Source organism: Rhipicephalus microplus, chromosome X (genome assembly GCF_043290135.1).
Source record: "Rhipicephalus microplus isolate Deutch F79 chromosome X, USDA_Rmic, whole genome shotgun sequence".
Taxonomy (NCBI): domain Eukaryota; kingdom Metazoa; phylum Arthropoda; class Arachnida; order Ixodida; family Ixodidae; genus Rhipicephalus; species Rhipicephalus microplus.
Genome location: NC_134710.1, coordinates 66,357,487 through 66,376,952, shown reverse-complemented (window position 1 = coordinate 66,376,952; position 19,466 = coordinate 66,357,487). Strand labels below are relative to the sequence as shown.

The 19,466-nt window shown below is 43.0% G+C and overlaps 1 protein-coding gene across 1 annotated transcript in view; it reads left to right on the top strand.

Moving 5' to 3' along the window:
• Positions 1–19,466, top strand: part of LOC119177395 (oxytocin-neurophysin 1) — a 66,108-nt gene that overhangs the window by 20,922 nt on the left and 25,720 nt on the right. The window contains exon 3 of the mRNA XM_037428876.2: positions 603–810. Within this exon, the coding sequence (XP_037284773.2) occupies positions 603–810 (208 nt within the window). The remainder of the gene's footprint in view (positions 1–602; positions 811–19,466) is intronic.

Sequence of the window (19,466 nt, the reverse complement as noted above, 5' to 3'; positions counted from 1 at the left end):
GCGCAAAAGGCGCGTCGGCACTTAGGCGTCTGGCGACAATGATCCTAGCCTTTTAGTTGGTGGTCTCGTTAATACGAGGATAAACTCTACTGTTCTCGTTGCATGTTCAGGCTCATAATAAGAGTATAATATAATCTGAAAGATCCCCAGATGTTGTTTGCACCAGCCAGTGGGTATACGTGTAATGGACCGGTTATATAAAAATATGAAACTAAGCGCACGTGGCAATATTACTGAATAAATGTCCGTTGTCCCTACTTAAAATATTACGTTTATTCAAGCAGTGATGCCAGAATTTATGCTGAAATTTACCGGGAAGTTCAAACTTTAAAGCAAAAACAAACGACACGAACGTGCGAAAATCACCGACCAGAAATAAACGCAAGGCGCTTGACGTCACGGAAATGAGCAATTGCACCTGTCCAAAATATATCTGGGTGGTACAGCGCCGGCTGTGGGTGGAGCTTGAATTTATTCTTAGGTTGTAACTATAGCTCGAATTCACACTTTGGTGAAACACTTTTTGTGCGTGCATTACTTTAGAATACGCACTTCCAGGTGTTACTTGGTATGAATAACTGAACAAGGCTTCCCTTTGCAAGTGTCCCCGGTGCGGTCCCGGAGGTCGCGGAGTGTGCTACAGCGCGGACGTGTGCTGCACGAACAGCGCTTGCGTGATCAACGACCCGCTGCTGGCGCTGCCGTGCCGTGCCGAGAGCCTGCACAGCCACGCCTGCCAGGTGCCCGGAAAGCGCTGCGGAGCCGTCGCACAGGGACGATGCGCCATGCGGGGATTCTGCTGTGGTGCAGGTACGCGCCGCCCTTTTTTTCTTCGCAGTGGATTATCCAGCATGAGTTCTGCTTCCGAGCAATTGATCCGCAGGGGGAAAAACAACGAAAAAAAAAGTCACAGCTTTGCCGCAAAGGCGAAGCCATGAACGCGATAGCAACAAATCGGAAGGTCACGCGAAGAATGGAAGCAGATCGAAACGTGCCCCGCGTTGCTTACGCACAAATGGCGCACGAAACGTACTCACGAGTACAGCACTGCACGGGCAAATTTTTTCGGCCCGAGCCCGGCCCGCCCCGAAAACTTCATGCTACGGCCCGCTTAAGCCTGGTCCACTGTTTTTAAATACGGCCAGTACCCGGCAACGGCCCGAAAGGCCTGGGCCCGGCCCGTTTCAGTCAATTATGCCTTGAGCATTCATGAAGCACTGTCCGATATTCGGTAACTGTGACAATGTTTGCCACAAACAAGATATTTTCTAAAGTGTCTTGAGAACTTTTTTGAGTGTCAGGAATTTATTTTGTGTATTTTTAGGTAATCACTCCCGTTACGCTTCTGGGAAATAATTGCAGGGTAATTAAAATGTAATTGGGATGTATCGTGTACGCAGTGCGAACCACAAAATCTTGTTTTGTTTTCATTTCAGAGAATGACTACAAAATACAATGCAACCATAAATTGGAAAAAAAGTCAGACATTTGTAGATTGAGTTTACATATTCTGCATGGAAGCCGCGCTTATCGAGTAAATTTAACAAGTCTCTTGCAAACGTCATTTATTACACCATGCAATTAAAAAACACGCTTCAAATAAGTCTGAGAGGACCACCATGGGGCAGAAACTCCCTATACCTCTCAGATATTCGCTCTCGGCAGAGACAGCACCACTCTTACCACTGGCGGTTGCCTGGCAGCCGACTAGAAATGAACCATGAACAGAAAATTTCTTTCATGATGTCACTGGTGGCGTCCCTAAAATTGAGGAAAAAGGACGAAAAAATGAGAGGAGGAAGGTCGGCGCGGAAGTCCTACATTCTCCACTTCGCGTGCACGCGCAATGCGCTCGTGCCTTTTTTTCAGGTGCACTGGCCACTTTGCCATAGCGACCTTAAAATTTTGTTATTTTTTAAATCTTGTTTGTGTTTTCTGAATAGGTGAAAGTTAAGCTGACTAATTTCTCATGAAGATGAAACTCGTTTGGCACCAATAGAAAAAACTTTTTATTGCACGTTTGTATAAAAAAAGACAAACTTTGAGTGAAAGTGTCAATTCATAAAATCAGCTTTAATTAACAATTGACATACCAACATAATGAGCAAACGTTGAACCCAGAATACCAGAACCAACAACGTATCAGCAATCGCGAGTACGACACGTCGTATTTGACTCAATTCACGTTTTTTCACGATGGTGCGCATATTTTCTTTGCAATTATGCAGCTTGCGAAACTGCACGACGCAAGCAGGTTGGTTTTCTGCAGACGCCAAGGAAAGATAAGCTAAGAGCGTGCAACCTGTATACATTAAATCTTTTACATAAGTAGGGGCTTATGCTTCCATTTTTCATGTGTCTTACTTATCCGTTAATATCCAAAAAAAACGGCAGAAATTTTGGGAAGAAGTCAGAAGGGATGCAAAACTCCTGAACTCCGCGTGCCGCAGGAGCCGTCGCACATTTATCCGGTAAAAAGTGCCAATGCACCGCTGCCTATACACCCGCGCTCCCCTGTTTCAAGGTGTACAGCAGCAAATCAAAATTATAATCATGAGCTTCCTTATACTGAACTCTTACTTCCCCCGTGGAAGTGCTTGCACGTTTTTGAGCGCCGTGAGAACACTTGCGCTTCGACATATGAGGATGCTTATGAATTACTGTCGAAATACAGAAAACACATTGTCCATGAAAATAAGCAAAAACTTGTTCTATATGATGGGCAATATAGTAAATCCTCAACAATTTTTTGGGTATTTACCAAAAGCTAAATATTTGCAACTGCTCTGCTAGCACAAAAAATTGCGAGCACTTCTATCAATTGGCGTGCCTGTCATAAGACTCACGTCGAATCTCGCAGTTAAGGAGCATCAACAACTGCTCTTGAGATATTCATGACTCACGAGTCGCGTAATACGCCGGCGGAAAAAGGCTTGGCGAGCATGTGTGTGTATATGAATGCTCGAAATTTTCACCTAGTTAGCAGCGCGCACATATTATATACACTATTATAACATTAGCAGCGTACCGTTGCTGTTGCAGCAGTACCACCTGGCAATCTTTCCTTATACAGCATGAAAATAATAGTGAAAACATATATTACGTGTTTATTAAAAAAACGTTTAGCATACCGACGGAGCCAAATGCACGACGTCATGTGCAAGCTGGAGTGCATGCTAATGCTCTCCACCTGGTCTAAATTAGCCGAAGCCCTCTGCTACGCGCTATGTGAGGTGCCGGATAATGAACGGCACATAGGCGGCGTGCTCCTGCGTACTGAATAAAATCCTGTCTATAGGGAGTCCAGCAATAAAAATGCCCGTGACAACCGCGCGGCACGAAGTCACGGATACAGCCGGTGAGAGCAGGCACAAGAAGAAAAAAAAAGAAAAAAAAGGGGAGAGCCGCCGCCTCCGTCGCGCTAGCTTGCCGCCAGGAGCCGGCATCAACTTACGCAGAACCGTTCAGCCACAAGCGTGAGCACACACACAAAAAAAGAATCCCCCCCCCCCTGCCGTCGCCACGCCAGCTGGGCGCCCAGCGTCCGCGTCACGTTCACCACCGCCTGCATGCCGTGGCATTTGTGCATCGCCGTTTTCTCCCGCTGTCTTGTGATGGTCATTTTTCTACAAGGTTGTTTGAGAAGGAAACATTTCCCAGTGCTATATGGCACACCTTATTCAAGATATCATACATCTCTCTGCATTTGGGCATGCACTGCGATGTGGAGACTCATTGGTACTCTTTTGACTTCAATAAAAAAAGCACAAACTACTTTCCGTACATCAATTGTCGAGGTATGACACTGTGTCATGCGTTAAATAAAAGTACTAGTGCATGCACGACAGCTTTCTGATATACTGGCCTATGTATGATGATGCTCATGTTCTACCAAACAAGTTGAACTGATGATTGTAGGAAAGCATGGCAAAAAAGAAACAAACCGAGGGACACGAGACAGAAAAATATCAAAATTGAAAATCTATTGGTCGACCTTTGATTAGTCGTTGCGTAATTTGATGATGAACATCAAGTACAGAAGTCAGAAGTCAGGTGCAGAAGTCAGTAGGAGAGCCTTGCCGCAGTGGTCTAGTGGTTAAGGTACTTGGCTGCTGACCCGCAGGTCGCGGCGAATCGCGGTTGCGGCGGTTGCATTTCCGATGAAGGCGGAAATGTTGTAGGCCCGTGTGCTCAGATTTGGGTGCACATTAAAGAACTCCAGGTGGTCGAAATTTCCGGAGCCCTCCACTGCGGCGTCTCTAATAATCATATGGTGGTTTTTGGACGTTAAACACCACACATCAATCAATCAATCGAAGTCGGGGGGAGAGCTATGTCACCGACATTTGCTCACCCTTTTGAATATCAAGTACAGTTCTCGTGTTTCAGCATGGATTTGTAACAGTGAACCACGACCAAGACAACCAGTGTACCTCTGTGGAGATAATGTACCAGCTATAAAAATTCCCATTTTCTAAAGAGCAACTGCTAGCAGTAAGAATTAATATTTTGAGGTTCGTTCTGCACCATTTCTTGACCCCAACTTTATACCGACGTTCGCAAAAGAGATGTGCAGAGGCATTATTTATTTGGAGGGAGACCGACCTGTCCGTCGCTAATTTGTGTACGTCATACTTTACCTTGGCGCGCGTTTCGGCATTGACTTGAACAGCGATGTGACGCTGAATAAAGGTAAGAGTAGCCACTCCCCATAAATAGGATCAGTTAAAGACTGAAAATGAGTAAAAAGCACTCTATATAGAGAAATAATACGCATAAATTATACTTGCGGAAATAAGTAATCGTTGAAATGCTAAAAAGGTGCTGCTGCCCCAGTGTGCAGCTCGTGGCAGTTCGTGCGTACGAAATGCAAATGTTAGAGTAGGCAAGCTAAAATACCCATGCAACGTTTACGTGCGAAAGCGCATTGTCTTCAAAGAGCTGAGAATAGGCTGCTGTCACTGACACGCGTGTACCTCCCGACACAAATCAGCCAAATTTCTCACAGCTCACGCACGTGCGATAAACATACGCAGGTTTTGAGAGCCGAACACAGCCTGGTCTGCGAATTTCGGTGAGCGTAACACTCGCAGTTCACGAGGAAGCACTAACACGACGCACAAACACACGTTAATCGTTCTTGCGGAATGGCGCACCACGAACCGAAGTCGGAACCGAAAGCGCTCACCGTGGTTGTCTCGAATTTATGAAGCCCTACAAACTGTTCGCTGATTAAATGCATGTACATGGCACAAAAACAGTTCAAGGTTCTGAAGATGGTTTGAAAAAACCCACTTGGTAGATATATATCCCGCAAAAAGACTCGTTGTCATGCGGTGGCGCTGTGGTGCAATAGGTAAGAGATCTGCTTCACGTGCATGCGGTCCTGAGTTCGATTCCAGGGCTGCGCCTTGCATGTTAATCTCGCAAATATAGGTGCTTGTAATACTAATGGTTTTATAATTATCTGTAGTCGTAATATACACTGCATTCTCGGCGAGAAACCGCTGTGAAAAACGTAAAATAATACATTTTTTTCACCACCGCATCAGGGCCGGGCCGCCTACGGAAAGTCGCGTCTCCTAGTATCTTGCTAGGAAAAATTTGACCTAAAATCCCGGCTATTCTGAAGGCCACTTCAAATCGGGCCGGTTTCTCTGCAAGACGGCTACGGAGCCGCCAAGAAGCGCCGATAATTTGACTTGATTTCCTGCCTGCGGGCGTGTATTCAAGCCAGGATTTGACTAAGAGTGTATGGCATCTTACGCAACATGGACCGTTTCGGGCTGTTAAGCCCCACAAAACAATTAAGCCAAACAGCGTGGCACGCCATTAGATTGATATAGACGTCAGACTGTGCTAAGGCCGCGCTGCTAAAAACGCCGCCACCACCCTTACAAAAATCCTATATATGGACTTATATAAAAATCCCCATATATGGCTACATCAGGAATTGGGCATATCTGGCCCATATATGGAATCCCCATATATGGGCCGTATATAACCTGATATGTCCAAATCCTGATATAGCCATATATGGGCCTTATATCCCCATATATGGGTGTTGCTGTATATGGCCATATATGGCTATATATAGAAGCATCCATATAAGGTCTTATATGGATGCTTTCATATATGGCCTTATATGGATACCTTTATATAAAGCCATTCAAATGATTCATCTATATTAGTTCAGCTTGTGTCACCGGCAAAAAATATAGCTGCTCAAATCATTCTTCAGCTAGAAATATACCTGTTTGTTGAAAGGTCTGCATGCAGTCACTATCATCTCCAAAACAAAGGCAGTACATCCCCTGAACATTCTTGTTCAATTAAGTTATCCTCAATATATCTCAAGTTATTCTCAACAACTATTTGCTAGAATGTAACTTGGCATCATATCTAAAGCTTGTGTGGGCACATGTCACTGTTAGTCCACTTTTCCTGAAGAGATACATTCTTTGTGCTTAAATATATTGCTTACTTATCGACACTTTTTTATTTATCTATTTATTTCATTACCCACAGCAGCAATTGGCATTACATTGAGGAAGCATTTACGAAAAGTAGAATACAAAAAATACATAGCCAATCAAATAATCAAAGTCACCTGAATCACAATCTGCAAGAGAAATTCATATATAAATCGGAACATGTTCTAACATATAAATCGGAACAATTCTAACATGAAATAAAACAAATATTTGGGAGTGTAGAGGCAATGCTAGAAGGCAGCTGGTTCCATCTTGTAATTTTTTTTGGTAAAAAATCATTTTGAAACACGTCAGTCTTGCATGCGGTTATTCTTATCTTGAACCTATGGTCAACACGGTCTGAGACATAGTACGGTGCAAGTAAATATTCCGCTTTATCGATTCCGACTTGACAAAAATAAATAGCATAAAAGAACCTAATTTGAGTTTCGCAAAGATATCTTTCACAGTGTGTTATGTTTAAAACTTTTCTCGTGTGTCAATGGAGCGTCCATAGTCAGTCAAAACGAAATATTGACTTGCTATTGACCGTATGAACTGCGTGTGCATTGAATAACTTAAATGAGTTGATAATCAACTTTTAAGGAGTTCGGTCGAAAGTGATTGGTATGCAAGCTTGTTATGTACAAGTATTGTGACTAATGACCTATAGAACGACTGCTAAAACTGGTGTCTATAGGTCTTTGTGTGCGTGGGAACGGAGGCATTTAACAATATTTCTTGCCAACGGGACACTAAAAATGTACTTTGTAAATGTAATCCACTTTCCATATTGCCAATAATGCATCATTATTGTAACAGTGGTAAAGAGCTCATTCTGCAAAAATTCCGGTGTAGGCATCGGTGGCTCTCCGTGAAAAATCGTCTTGTCAATGATCAAAAATTGAGAGAATGCAAATAAAACAAATATTATAAATTTTCGGATATGAGTGATGATCGAAATCATGCAGGCAATTTGCATGGCATGCAAGTGCTCTACCACACAGCTATGCTTCTGCTTGGAAATAAAGCATTAATAACTTCCTCTTGTAAATGCAAGGAAAATAACTGTCATGCTTAACAAATACATGTATCCTGCATACAGGTTTCACAACACATTTAATATCGCAGCTATATTGCATGATACAAGCGTGCATTGTCATCAAGCATCACAACACGTTATTACCAACGTGACTTCGCGGTCTAAAGACAGCCAACCATTACAAAAGGCACACTGGTTACTGCACGTATTCCCTCACGACTGCGTAGTGGGTGCATAAAGTTCTAAAACATTTTACACACATTATATTGAGAAGCACGTTCTGCTGGGCGAGTTGGTACTTCATCTTAACTTAGTTGCGCGAAAAAATTTGAAGTGTGAAAGGAAGACACCTGGACACAGCGCACACTAACAACTGAAACTTCATTGGAGAAAACAGACATATGTATGCGGTTACGACAACACGTGAGGTGGAAAAAAATGATTAGATGAGCAGACATCTGATCATTTTCTTTCACAGTGTGCACATCGTGTGATGGACGGCACTGCGATGTCATGTGGGAAGTATTATTTAGAATTTATTTATATAATTGTAGATCACAAAGATCCTCTAAAGGAATTAACAACCATTCTCTAACCAATCATCATATTGTTGAGAGTGTGGCTGCGCGCCCTTGTTTGGAATACGGTAGTTAAAGCTAGATTTAGTGACACGGTATAGCGCGGGAAATTGGAGCGGCGTATTTCATAAACAAAGCTGGGGATTCATGTGTCACGTAACTCTCACTTATGTTGCTTGCTACTGAGGTAGCTTTCCTGGAAGCGCATCATTTATACAATCGGTCTGCTCATCTAATCCTTTTCTTTCACCGCACGTGTTCTTGTAACCGCATATATACGTATGTCTGTTTTCTGCAACAATGTTTCAGTTGTCAGTGTGTGCTGCATCTAGGTGTGTTACTTTTGTATTTTAATTTTTTCGCGCAACTCAGTAATTACATAATATTTCTTGTTCTTTAAACTGTGTTACCCGTTTTTTACACAAAATGCCCCTATTGGAAAAATTGCCATGGTGGATACTGGAAAACATGGTGGGCGTAGTGGAAATAATAGTGGGCATGGTGGAAATAATAGTGGGCATGGTGGAAATTATGATAGCTATGGTGGGACGTAGTGGAAAATATGGTGGTTATGCCGGGACATATTGGGTGGCATGGTGTACAGATGATGGGTAAAGTGGAAATGATGGTGGAAAGCAGAGGCTAGATAGTGGGCAATAATGGGACACTCTGCCCACCATTGCGATAATGCTGGGAAGCCCTAAGCATATGGTGGGTGGTGCTTATTATGGTGGGCTACATGGTGTACCAAGCTGAGAAACTCTTCCCACCATTGCGATAATGCTGGGAAGCACTAAGCAGATGATGGGTGCTGCTTGTTATGGTGGGCCACATGGTGTACCAAGCTGAGAAGCTTTGCCCACCATCGCGATAATGCAGGGAAGCAGTAAGCAGATGATGGGTGGGCTTATAATGGCGGGCAAATTATATAGTGTACCAAGCTGGGATCTGTACACTACATGTTCTACCATCATGATTTCCACCAAAGGTTAGGCCTACTGACCGAGCCCGTACAATTGTGTTATCCGTGCTTCCGGGTTTCAGAATACACGATTACGACGATTAAGTATGACAATACAGCGCAGCCATATGGCATCAATTAACCTAAATGAAGCATTTTTCATTGTGTATGCTGTTCGCTCAAGAAGCAACAAACATCGATGCGACGCGATTAAAGCACTCCCAGAGAACGTAATTTAGTGTCTTCTCACCGACAGCCGCCGGTCGCACTCGCCGGCACTTCTCTAGCTTTTGTACGAGAACTCAGACGTGGCAATTCGTGTGCTTGGTGAACCATTATGATAGCGTAATGTTTCCGGTACACTGCATTCGTTTTGGCCAAGCCGTTATGTAGTTGTTGCTTTAGCGAAAGAGCAACAGCATTGCGCTGGCACGACCGCCCTCTACATTGCGCGAAAAGCATCCCAATACTCACTCAAATAAATCAGGCGGGCGTATCTATGAAATGAGCCTAGAAGCGTCATAAAGCGTGAGCAGATGTCGCCCTTTAGAACGAGCGCGAAACGGATATTAAACGTGGCAGACCCCGCCGGTAAACTGTTGCTGCTCCCCAGTCCACTTGGTTTTTTTTTTCTTTAAGTTGTGAATTGTAAAAAAAAATAGCACTAGTGCCAATAACATAGTGGCAATCGTTACAGGGCGCAGTTGCTTGTGTTTAATAAATGTGCAATTTTTAGTAGCAGCTGTAGATCTTGTCTATGTTGTGTAGACGACAAACATCTTAAGTTGAACCTTAAGTTTGTACGCCAACTAAGTATTTAACACGCTACCATCGTCATGTTGGTGTGGCGCAGTGGTTAGCGTCTTCGAATGGGAATCCGCAGGTTGCACGTTCGATCCTCCGTGGCGCCTAGTTTTTTTTTTTTTTTTTACGGGACGAGTGTTTTTTTATACCGTTTTTATAGAATTCTTTTTTATTTTTTTGTGGCAGCTCGTCACGGTGATTCTGACGTCAATTTGCGCTCAAGTGTTGCCGGCACTGCAGCACCCACCATACCCACCATGCGCCATGGTGGGTGTTTCCCACCATTCACCCACTACATTAATCCACTATAATGGTGGGTGGTGGTTTCCACCATGCCCACCATTCGTTTTTTTCCGATAGGGGCAGCCATGTGCGAAACCTTCATTGAGACACTTTCAACCTTCTCAATTACGCAGTACTATTCCACAATTAAATTTGTTCAAGTAGCATCATGCAATAAAGAGTACACACTAAGTGATTGAATTGCACACAAGAAACATGATCGATACTGCTATCACGTTCAACTGTGAAAAACGGAGCTTAACGGTCCCCCAGTTTTTTCACACAGTAGCAAGCCCTAATGCATCATACCAGTTTATTTGTCGGCTTGCGTAAAAATATCTACAGTGCTCACGGATTAAAACGTGACATCACATTATTTTGTGTAACTATGTATGCGGGTATGCGCAGTTCCTCAAGATAACCACGCGATGTTGCGACATCAGTAACGATAATGTCGCCTGTGATGTACGCATTCCAGTCAAATTTACACTTATATCACCCTGATTGTAGATGGCGGAAACGAAATTACGGGCTATTCTTAAGTTTTTCCGTTTGGATCCGTGACATTGCACCCTGTTTTGAAGAATCAAACTAGCAACAAAATTTTAACTGCGTGTCCTTATCAAAACACACGTAAATATAAAAACAAGTGGAACGTAGACGAAGAAAGATAAATTCAAACGCAAGACAAATTCAAACGTGGGCTCATAAATCTCATGACACCCTTGGAGTTGGAGATATGCAACTCTTTTTTATTTGTAATTGCGCAAGTTGTAATTTATCCTTGGTTATTCCTCAAGCGTTAAAATGAGAAAAATACAACACAAGTATATTTACATCAATATACTTATGAAAAGTACAATAGCACAAAACTAACATTTTCCTGACGTAGATTTTTTGATTAAATAGAGCACTGTCTGGATCAAGTGAAAAAAAAAGAAAGCGTTGTCATAACGCTTAAACAAAACAGCCTAATGACGTAACCACGATTAGCATAAAGTTATTTGCTCAGCAAGCATGCAATGTGGTATGTTTTCGAGTTATCATAATATTTATGAACAACGTGCGAAGGTAATGAAAATGATGAACTTACCCCAACATTTAACCGAGACTTGTCTTTCAAGGAGCCTGTTAATCCTGATAACCTAGTCACACCTTAAAGCCACCACGTCCATTCGTACTGCTTTAGGAAGAAGTTTTGAAGCAACGCTTGCCCGCAAGCGTGGGTATCCATTTTCTTCTCGCACGAAAAGTTGACGATCGCCAATCCAGCAGCGTACAGACGCACACGCACACAAAAACACTTCCACGTCCGTCCACAATTTCGCCACGTACAGCGAAGTAGATTCCTGAGAGCTGCGCGATTATCTTGTGTAAATTGGAGCAGTAGTTGAACACGAAATAAGAGCAAAAGGAATGAAAATTAACAAACTCGATCAGCACGGCACCCATGACTCCAGCGAGCAAAAAAAAAACAACAATGACGCGGACGGATACAGTGCACGTAGTCTTGACAATGAATATTGCAATAGACACTACATTACTCCTTGAGATCAATGATTTACGCACTTTTCACTAGAACTAAATTTTCCTGAGCTTATTGGCGAACGACGTTTCATTTTTTAACTATTATTGACGCAATGTTATTACCATACGACTGAATGTTTGTGCAAACTATTTTCTTCGTCGTTACTTGAAATGGGCCGCGGCACTCTCTTTCCTGCTCTGTCCACAGACTGGTGTAAGCCACGGCAGGGCTTCACGGTGCCTACGTGCGCTCCTTCGAACAACTTTCTCCGAATTGTCCACCCATCCGATGGGCGCCCTTTTTTGTATTTTTTTTTACTGTGCGCACCCCTTGCAACCTAGCAGTCAGGCGAGTTTTTTCGAACAATGGACTTCAACTTCCTTCCGCGGGCCCAGAAAGCTGCACGTGCAAGACCTTTGAGACAGAGATTCCGTGGAGCTGAAATCGCTGCTTCGTGTACGCTGGCTACGAAGACGCGTTTCAGCCGAATTTTCATCTTATTTCGCAAGCATTTATAATGATAATAATAATATTCAATCAACCAATAATCAATCAATCATTTTTTAACCTACCCAAGAACAACCATAGGGTCTTTCATGCTGGCGCGCGCGAAAAGAAAACAAAAACAAACAATACATTACAGACTGTCCACAGAAATGCAAATCAATAAAAAGAGCAAAGACGAGCAGTCGAAAAGAAATCAACGCACAATGAAAACAACAAATAAAAGAGTAGATATTCATGGAATGGGACTGAAAAATAATGTAGAATATACATAACCGTGCCGAAGGCTTCCTGAAAGACGGAAAAGGGAAGAATCTGTGCATGTGCAAAGCTACGTTAGGACAGGGCAGCCCTCACTGACAAAAAGAAAATGACTGTAGACTATGAAAAACATAACGAATTAAGAAAGTTGACGTTAGATAGACTCAGTATTCTGTAAAGGATAGAGTGTTGAAAGAAGCTGGCAGGTACATGCAACGGTCGATTCTCTCTCGATAACTTACGTGGAGTTTCAAAATTATTACAACCGAGAAGGGCAGAATATCTCACCCTGAACTAGCTTGTAAAGAAATAACAGCTCAGCGCGATTTTGCCGGCCGTTAACTGATGGCAAATATAATATTCTAGCAGTGTTGAAAGGATTCTAGTGAAACGATGAGGGTAAATGCTTATGAAATTTTTCTGGACTCACTCAGTGGCGCTACTGCTGGATTTAGCAGGGCCATTCCAAATCAAATATGCATATGTACTCAAGTTGACGACGACATATCGCGGTGTACAATTTGTAGAAGGCTGTAGGAGAACCGGATTCTCGCGAGATGTTGAGCTAACAGGAAGAGAATGAAGGCCTCGCATGGCAGCACATCTAATGCAAGTAGAAAAATTCAGCATGCTATCAAAAAGAACACCAAGATAACTGATCTCATAAAACTTACATAACGACACAGTATGACAGCATATGAATTCGCTGTTGGACGTTTTGCGAAATACAACAACAACAACAACACATTAATAATAATAATAATAATAATAATAATAATAATAATAATAATAATAATAATAATAATAATACACTCATATCATTCTGACATGTCCGAAGATATCTAGCCACATTGAATGAAATGCCAGTGTCCGGGTGCCCATGAATCTCTATACGCGAGTGTACACTTGTCAGTTTGGTGGGTATGTACCGGCATACATATCTTATAAGTGCACTACCGTGTTGGCGTTGAAAGGATATGTTCGCAAGCAGTTTGAATCGTTACGCGCCTGCACAGCAAGGGGCTGTTTACATAATGTAGAGTTTGGCTTAGGTATCACGCCAGCCCGCAAAAAATATGTCATACTAATTGTATTCACAAGGCAATGTTTAGGCTAATCCTGATGATGGCACGTGCGCTTTAGTGACCTCGACCAAGTAATGACACACCGACACAAAATAGAAGTTTTGTGAATTCGGCAGCCTACGTTAAATGTTGCTATACAGCTTCAGCATTTCATTACATTGTCCATTAAATATGTATCACGTGTGAGTCAGCTGCACCTTTTTTAACGTACATGTCTATGACGTGAGATTTATTTGACGCTTGCAAACATTACAGTAAATTAATTGTTCACTTGTGCAATCATTAAATTTTCGATAAGTTTACTATGTGTACAGCCAAGAACATTATACGTAGCCAAAGGAAACGCAAGATGTATTTTTGCAATAAATTAGTACAACTTCCATCTTGAATGTAATCATAATGGTGCCTGGAAGTTTCATTCATGTAAGTTCTTTTTGTTTTTGAAAATACTCCCTTAAACATTGCATGCGCATGCAATTATAGTAAATGGCTGCTGAAAGCAATCGCAGATGAGGGGTCAACAGGATTAATAGAAATCTTGTTATATGAAGGGAGCATATAGCCATCAAAACTTTCAAATAATCAGGAATTTTGTCCACCGATGTGGAAGCTAAAAGCGCATTGAAATTACTATTTCTTGCTGCCACTTTAAACAATGCATTAATGTGAACAATATAAGTTGCATGCATTTTGTCTTTACATAATACTATATAGGATTGCTCTATAATAATAGCGAGGTTCGGAAGCTTCAATACGTTTTGTGACTTGACACGATTCCTTCCTCGTAAAACATGTCTGCTCTTGTATACATTATTTATGTCGTATTAATTGCAACTTATTGTTTCAAACCTAAATGCCATGAAAAATGTACCAGTTAAATTACACGAATGCATGCATATATGCATTCAACTGAGTTGCAACTATCACGTACACAAAGCTGACCTGAAATTTCGGTTTTTTTGCATGGTAGAAACAACATATATATTTAATACTCCTATTGTTATGAAAAATAAGCAGGTCAGCTTTGTGTACAAATTGTTATATATTACAATTCGTATAAAAGTGTGATCACGGTGCTAAATATATACGTGGTTCATCCCAAATAAGAGAGCACTTCCACATATAAGGATCCACTTGATATGTTATATATGGTGTGGCCGTGCCTTATTTGGCCGGATTTGACTCCTTATAGGGGCCAACCGCGTCATATATGGCCGTATATAACCCCATACATAAACCGACTCCGCCAGATATACATCCATATATGCTTATATGTGGCCACATATGCTGCCATATATGCCTATATATGGCCACATATGCTGCCATATATGCTTATATATGGCCAGATATAACTTATATATGGGCCATGTATGGCGTTTCCGTAAGGGCAGCGCCGACATTGCCGCGCCAGCCATACATGTGTAATGCACAGAGAGGGAACGTCCACAAGCGAACGTGCATAGGCCCTTCTATTCTGTTCGTCTTTAAGCGCCGTTTCCTGAAAATCATGCCTTGACCTGGCAAGCTTCTTGTTTCAATCCAACCTCGCTTCATGAAAGTAGGAAGCTCATCAGAACGAAATGCGGGCACAATGAAAAAGATGTTTTGTTTATGTCGGCGTGCTGCAACTGGCAATTGTACTGCAAGCGAGCATCGTACGACATCGAGTTCGAGGAGAGCACTCCGACGTGCGTTCTGCAATGCCTAAATGCGTTAAACTTGAGCATACACAGGATGCCAAAGTGAAGAAGTGCGTACACGGACCATCTATGCTGTCAGTGGTACGAAGCTCTCTTTTTTCGGCACGAATGGCCCTTGTGATTTTCGCTTTGCAGTTGCATTCTCCATCGATTTCTCGCTTCCTCTGCATTTAACTGTTTTATTACACCTGCTCGAATGCTCTGGTGATGGTCGCCTTCCGTTCGTATACACTGCAAATCAGGATACATCTGTGTCCACTTTCTCAGTGTACAACGGAAGGCAAAACCGATGCCTCCGAGATAGCTCCGGTGGTCGCGACTATTTTGCGATATACCTGTATGACGCACGTGTTCGCAATTCTTAGTTAAAGGCGTGACTCAGTGCCTTCAAAGCCGTTCGTGCGCAATGCTGTGTGGTGGCGACAACTTCAGATTATCAGTGGTTGCGACGTGTGTGACGCCCGAACCACCGGGCATCACCTGTCTACGGTTGTACGTCACGCACCGCGGTCAGAGGGTCTGTTAAGCTTCATAATAAAAGTTACCATGGTTCTCCGTCAAGACTACTAAAAAAAACAATAACAGGAAACCCACAGTAAAATACTTATACTTAAGCGAAAGGTTGTGGAGAACGCGAGTAATTCGCTTTTCCAACATGTTCGCAACGGCATTTATTTAGCACTCTCGCCATTCTGCTTTGAAAAAGCTGCGGAAATCAGAAAAACTGGAGTCATTTACGTCCGTGGCAATTCAAAACGCAACAGTAACACAAAACAAGGTCTTTTTTCGTGGAGCGCGGAGCTGTTGCGTCTGCTCTTGTTTTCGCCTTCGTTCAGGCGAGTGAACCAGCAAGCACTTCAAGGTCGTTCGACAACACGTCAGACTAGCGGAGAGAAATTCGTAGCTCTTATTTCTGAGTGTTCAATGCACAAATACATATACTATTCACCTCAATCATTGGTTCGTACGCTGTAGTTGCGTACCTGGTTGTGCAGCAAACTGTGCAAGGAAGTCGGGCTTTGCACTACTCAAAACTGCGTCGACAGGTGGCGCTGCGTGTCGCAATATTCCAGAGTCTGACGTCTATATAAGGTGTTTCAAGAAATGGGTCCAATAATATTGAAAACTACACAAAGGAGGCATCTGCATTATATCTTCGGAATTCTTTTTACTTTGGCAGAATGCATCTTCAGATGAGTAAAAACAATAATTATGGCCGTAAATATAGAAATTAAAACGATTGACTTTTAACGCTCGAAATCGCTGGTCGAGTGTAATGGGCAAATTAAAGTACTTCCTGCGAGTATCCTATAGTCATTTTGAAATTTCCGAAACGCGGCAAGTGGTAATCACCACGGAGCAATGAAAGCTGGATAATTAGGCTGGCTAAACCGAAACCGACGCGCCAAACAGCGCATATACAATTCACTTTGAAAACAGTTCAATAAAACGTTATAATTTTTAAACTTTGTGAATAGTTCATTTTTTCATTTCTCTAATTATTGCCGTTATTGTTATTCGTACACATCTGAAAATGCCTTCTGCCAAAGTAAAGGGAACACTGCACGTAACATGCAGATGTCTCCTTTCTGTAGTTTTTTAAAAAATATTGGACCCATTTCTTGAAACACACTGTATATGAGAAACGGGCTTCATACGAATCTGACTCAGGCCCGGGCTTGACCCGAGCCCGAAGCTCATGGGCTCGAGCCCGGCACGTGGGCCGAGCCGGGCCCATGCAGTGCTCTATTCACAGGTATGGATGAATACGAATAAGCATCTCGGTTGTTACTTCACTCTGTCTCAAAAGTACGCGCTTTTCGCAAACGGAGCCTGTGCAACGGTTGCAGTGACCTTTGTGTGCCCGGTAATTACAACAGAATCTTTGCGGTGAAAACCTAAGGCCAGCCAAGACGTACGATCCTCCCCACCACGAGATAAGGATGTGCGAGTGAGCGTGCAGCCCCTCTTCTCGCGGGGCAAAGTACGCGTGCGAGATGAGAGTGCGCGCCGTGGCGTAGTGACAATGTGGCATGCTGAAAACAGGATAGTTTCCCCCCCCCCCTTGAGATGGCAGTCACAAGCGGTAAGTGGTAGATATAAATAGCTTGCCGTTCGAAAGTTGAAGCAGGTGCGCCTTCGTGGCTGAATGGTTGACGCCTCCCAATCACGTTCGAGAGGTCCGACGTTCCATTCCGCCCACCGGAGTCTTTTTCTGGATCATTTTTCTTTTTTGCGTTTTCACATATATAGATACGCATACATACAAGGTTAGTGACGGTGACGCCCACATCGGCGCTGACGCTGGCGGCAAAAATCAAGCTGAGAGTGTCCATATAATTGCAAATGGAATGAAAATAAAAAAAAATACAAGCGTAATACCACGTACGCCCTCGGTCTACTAAAGCTGGAAATTTTTCTTGCAGCTTGTGAGTTGCTATTCAATCCTGTATCTAATAAAACAGAATAAATTAAATAAAGAAAGCACTACTAGTTTCCACTGTGATTTTGCATCAGAACAATTGGACGCTGCTTGCTATATTGACAGGCCGGGGTGTAATAGCATAGTGAGATGAAGTGCTTGACAGCTGACCACAAGGTCGCAGCATCATCCAATCTCGGCCGCGGTGGTTGTAATCTCGATGAAGGTGAAATTCTAGAGACTGGTGTGCTTGCGTTTAGGTGCTTTTAAAGAACCCAAGGTATAGTCAAACTTTCCGAAGCCCTCCAGTACGACTGTTGTCATACCATGGTTTTGACCCGCGAAATTCCCAGAAGTATGTTTTATTGTACTTTCGGGAGTCCTAAGACCTTTCCCACATAGTCAGAGCGGCTACCGCATTCATATGAAAAATGGTATCAAAATTCTGACAAACTTTGTGCGGGCTTCTAGAGTCATCTTTTTCTTGGTTATTGGTTTGATATGTAGGGTTTAACGTCCCAATATCACCAAGTGACTATGAAAGACACCGTAGTGCAGGTCTCCATAAATTTCGACCACCTGAGGTTCTTTACCGTGCATCCAAATCTGTGCACACGGGCCTACAACATTTTCGCCTTCATTGGAAATGCAGCCCCCGCCGCAGAAATTCGATACCGTGACCAGTGGGTCAGCAGCAGAGTACCTTAGCCACTAGGCCACCATGGCAGGGCTTTTGTTGGTTATCATCCTTTCAAAGTGACCGAGCCCTCCCTCAATGTATTGCTGACGCGGAAGACTAAATATACAACAGGTGTTCCGCATCTGGTAGCCGCCGTCACGGCCTATACGAGGTACTCAATAGGTCTTGGTGAACTACGTCTCCTGGCTTTTGGTTCATGATATGACTTACGGCATCTTTGAAAACGTGTCGTCGTCTGACAATATTCGACACGGGAATTCTTCGCCTGCGATCTTTTTTGCGCTTACGTTTCCGAGTGGCCTAGACTGAAAGAGAGCACCGCTGTGACCCAATTCAGTGAACGATGTCGGCGATGTGCGGCGGTCAAGGAGAAGTGGGTAGGTAGTGTGTTGGGCTGTTTATCTAAGCTGATTTGTTGTCCCTTGACCCGGAATGCATAGACAAAGGCCACAAAAACACTTGCCTTGTTTACCCAAGCTTATCGAAGTCCTGCCTGTTTCTTCGCGAAGTAAGTAAATAAAAATAAATAAAATTGGCTCATGGACGTATATAGGAACATACCTTAGGTACACGCGTGAGAGGTAATTCACATGAGGAACAAAGAAAGCACTATCAAAGACACTCGGCATTCCAAAACGAGTGAGTCGTTTCTTTATCGCCTTCACCTATACAGGTGCTGTCTCTTCCTCGCCCCTTATTTTTTCGTGAAACACGTGGACAATGACAGCACTGAGCATTGGGCCTATCAGAATTTCGCGCTTTTCGGTTACATGCTATTATCTCCGCTTGCGCCACAGACAGCACACACAACGAAGTGAAATCAGGTGGTCACGCACGATTGTCATGGCAGAACGGGCGTTCGACAGCATGGCGAAGCCGAGGTAAAGACAAGTCACAAGTGGTATTACGCACGTATGAACCAATCTGGAGTTAATTTAGTCATGACGCCACGTGAACAGATTTCCGACGTCACGTATTGAACCTAAAAGGCGGAAAACAACCAGAAAACCCCGCGCTCGTCCTCTGTATTTTCAGAGGTTGCCCAGTGGCCCATTAAACATATTGAACTCTTTTACACAACTTGAATGCAAATTCATTATATAACTTCGCATTTTACCTACAAAAA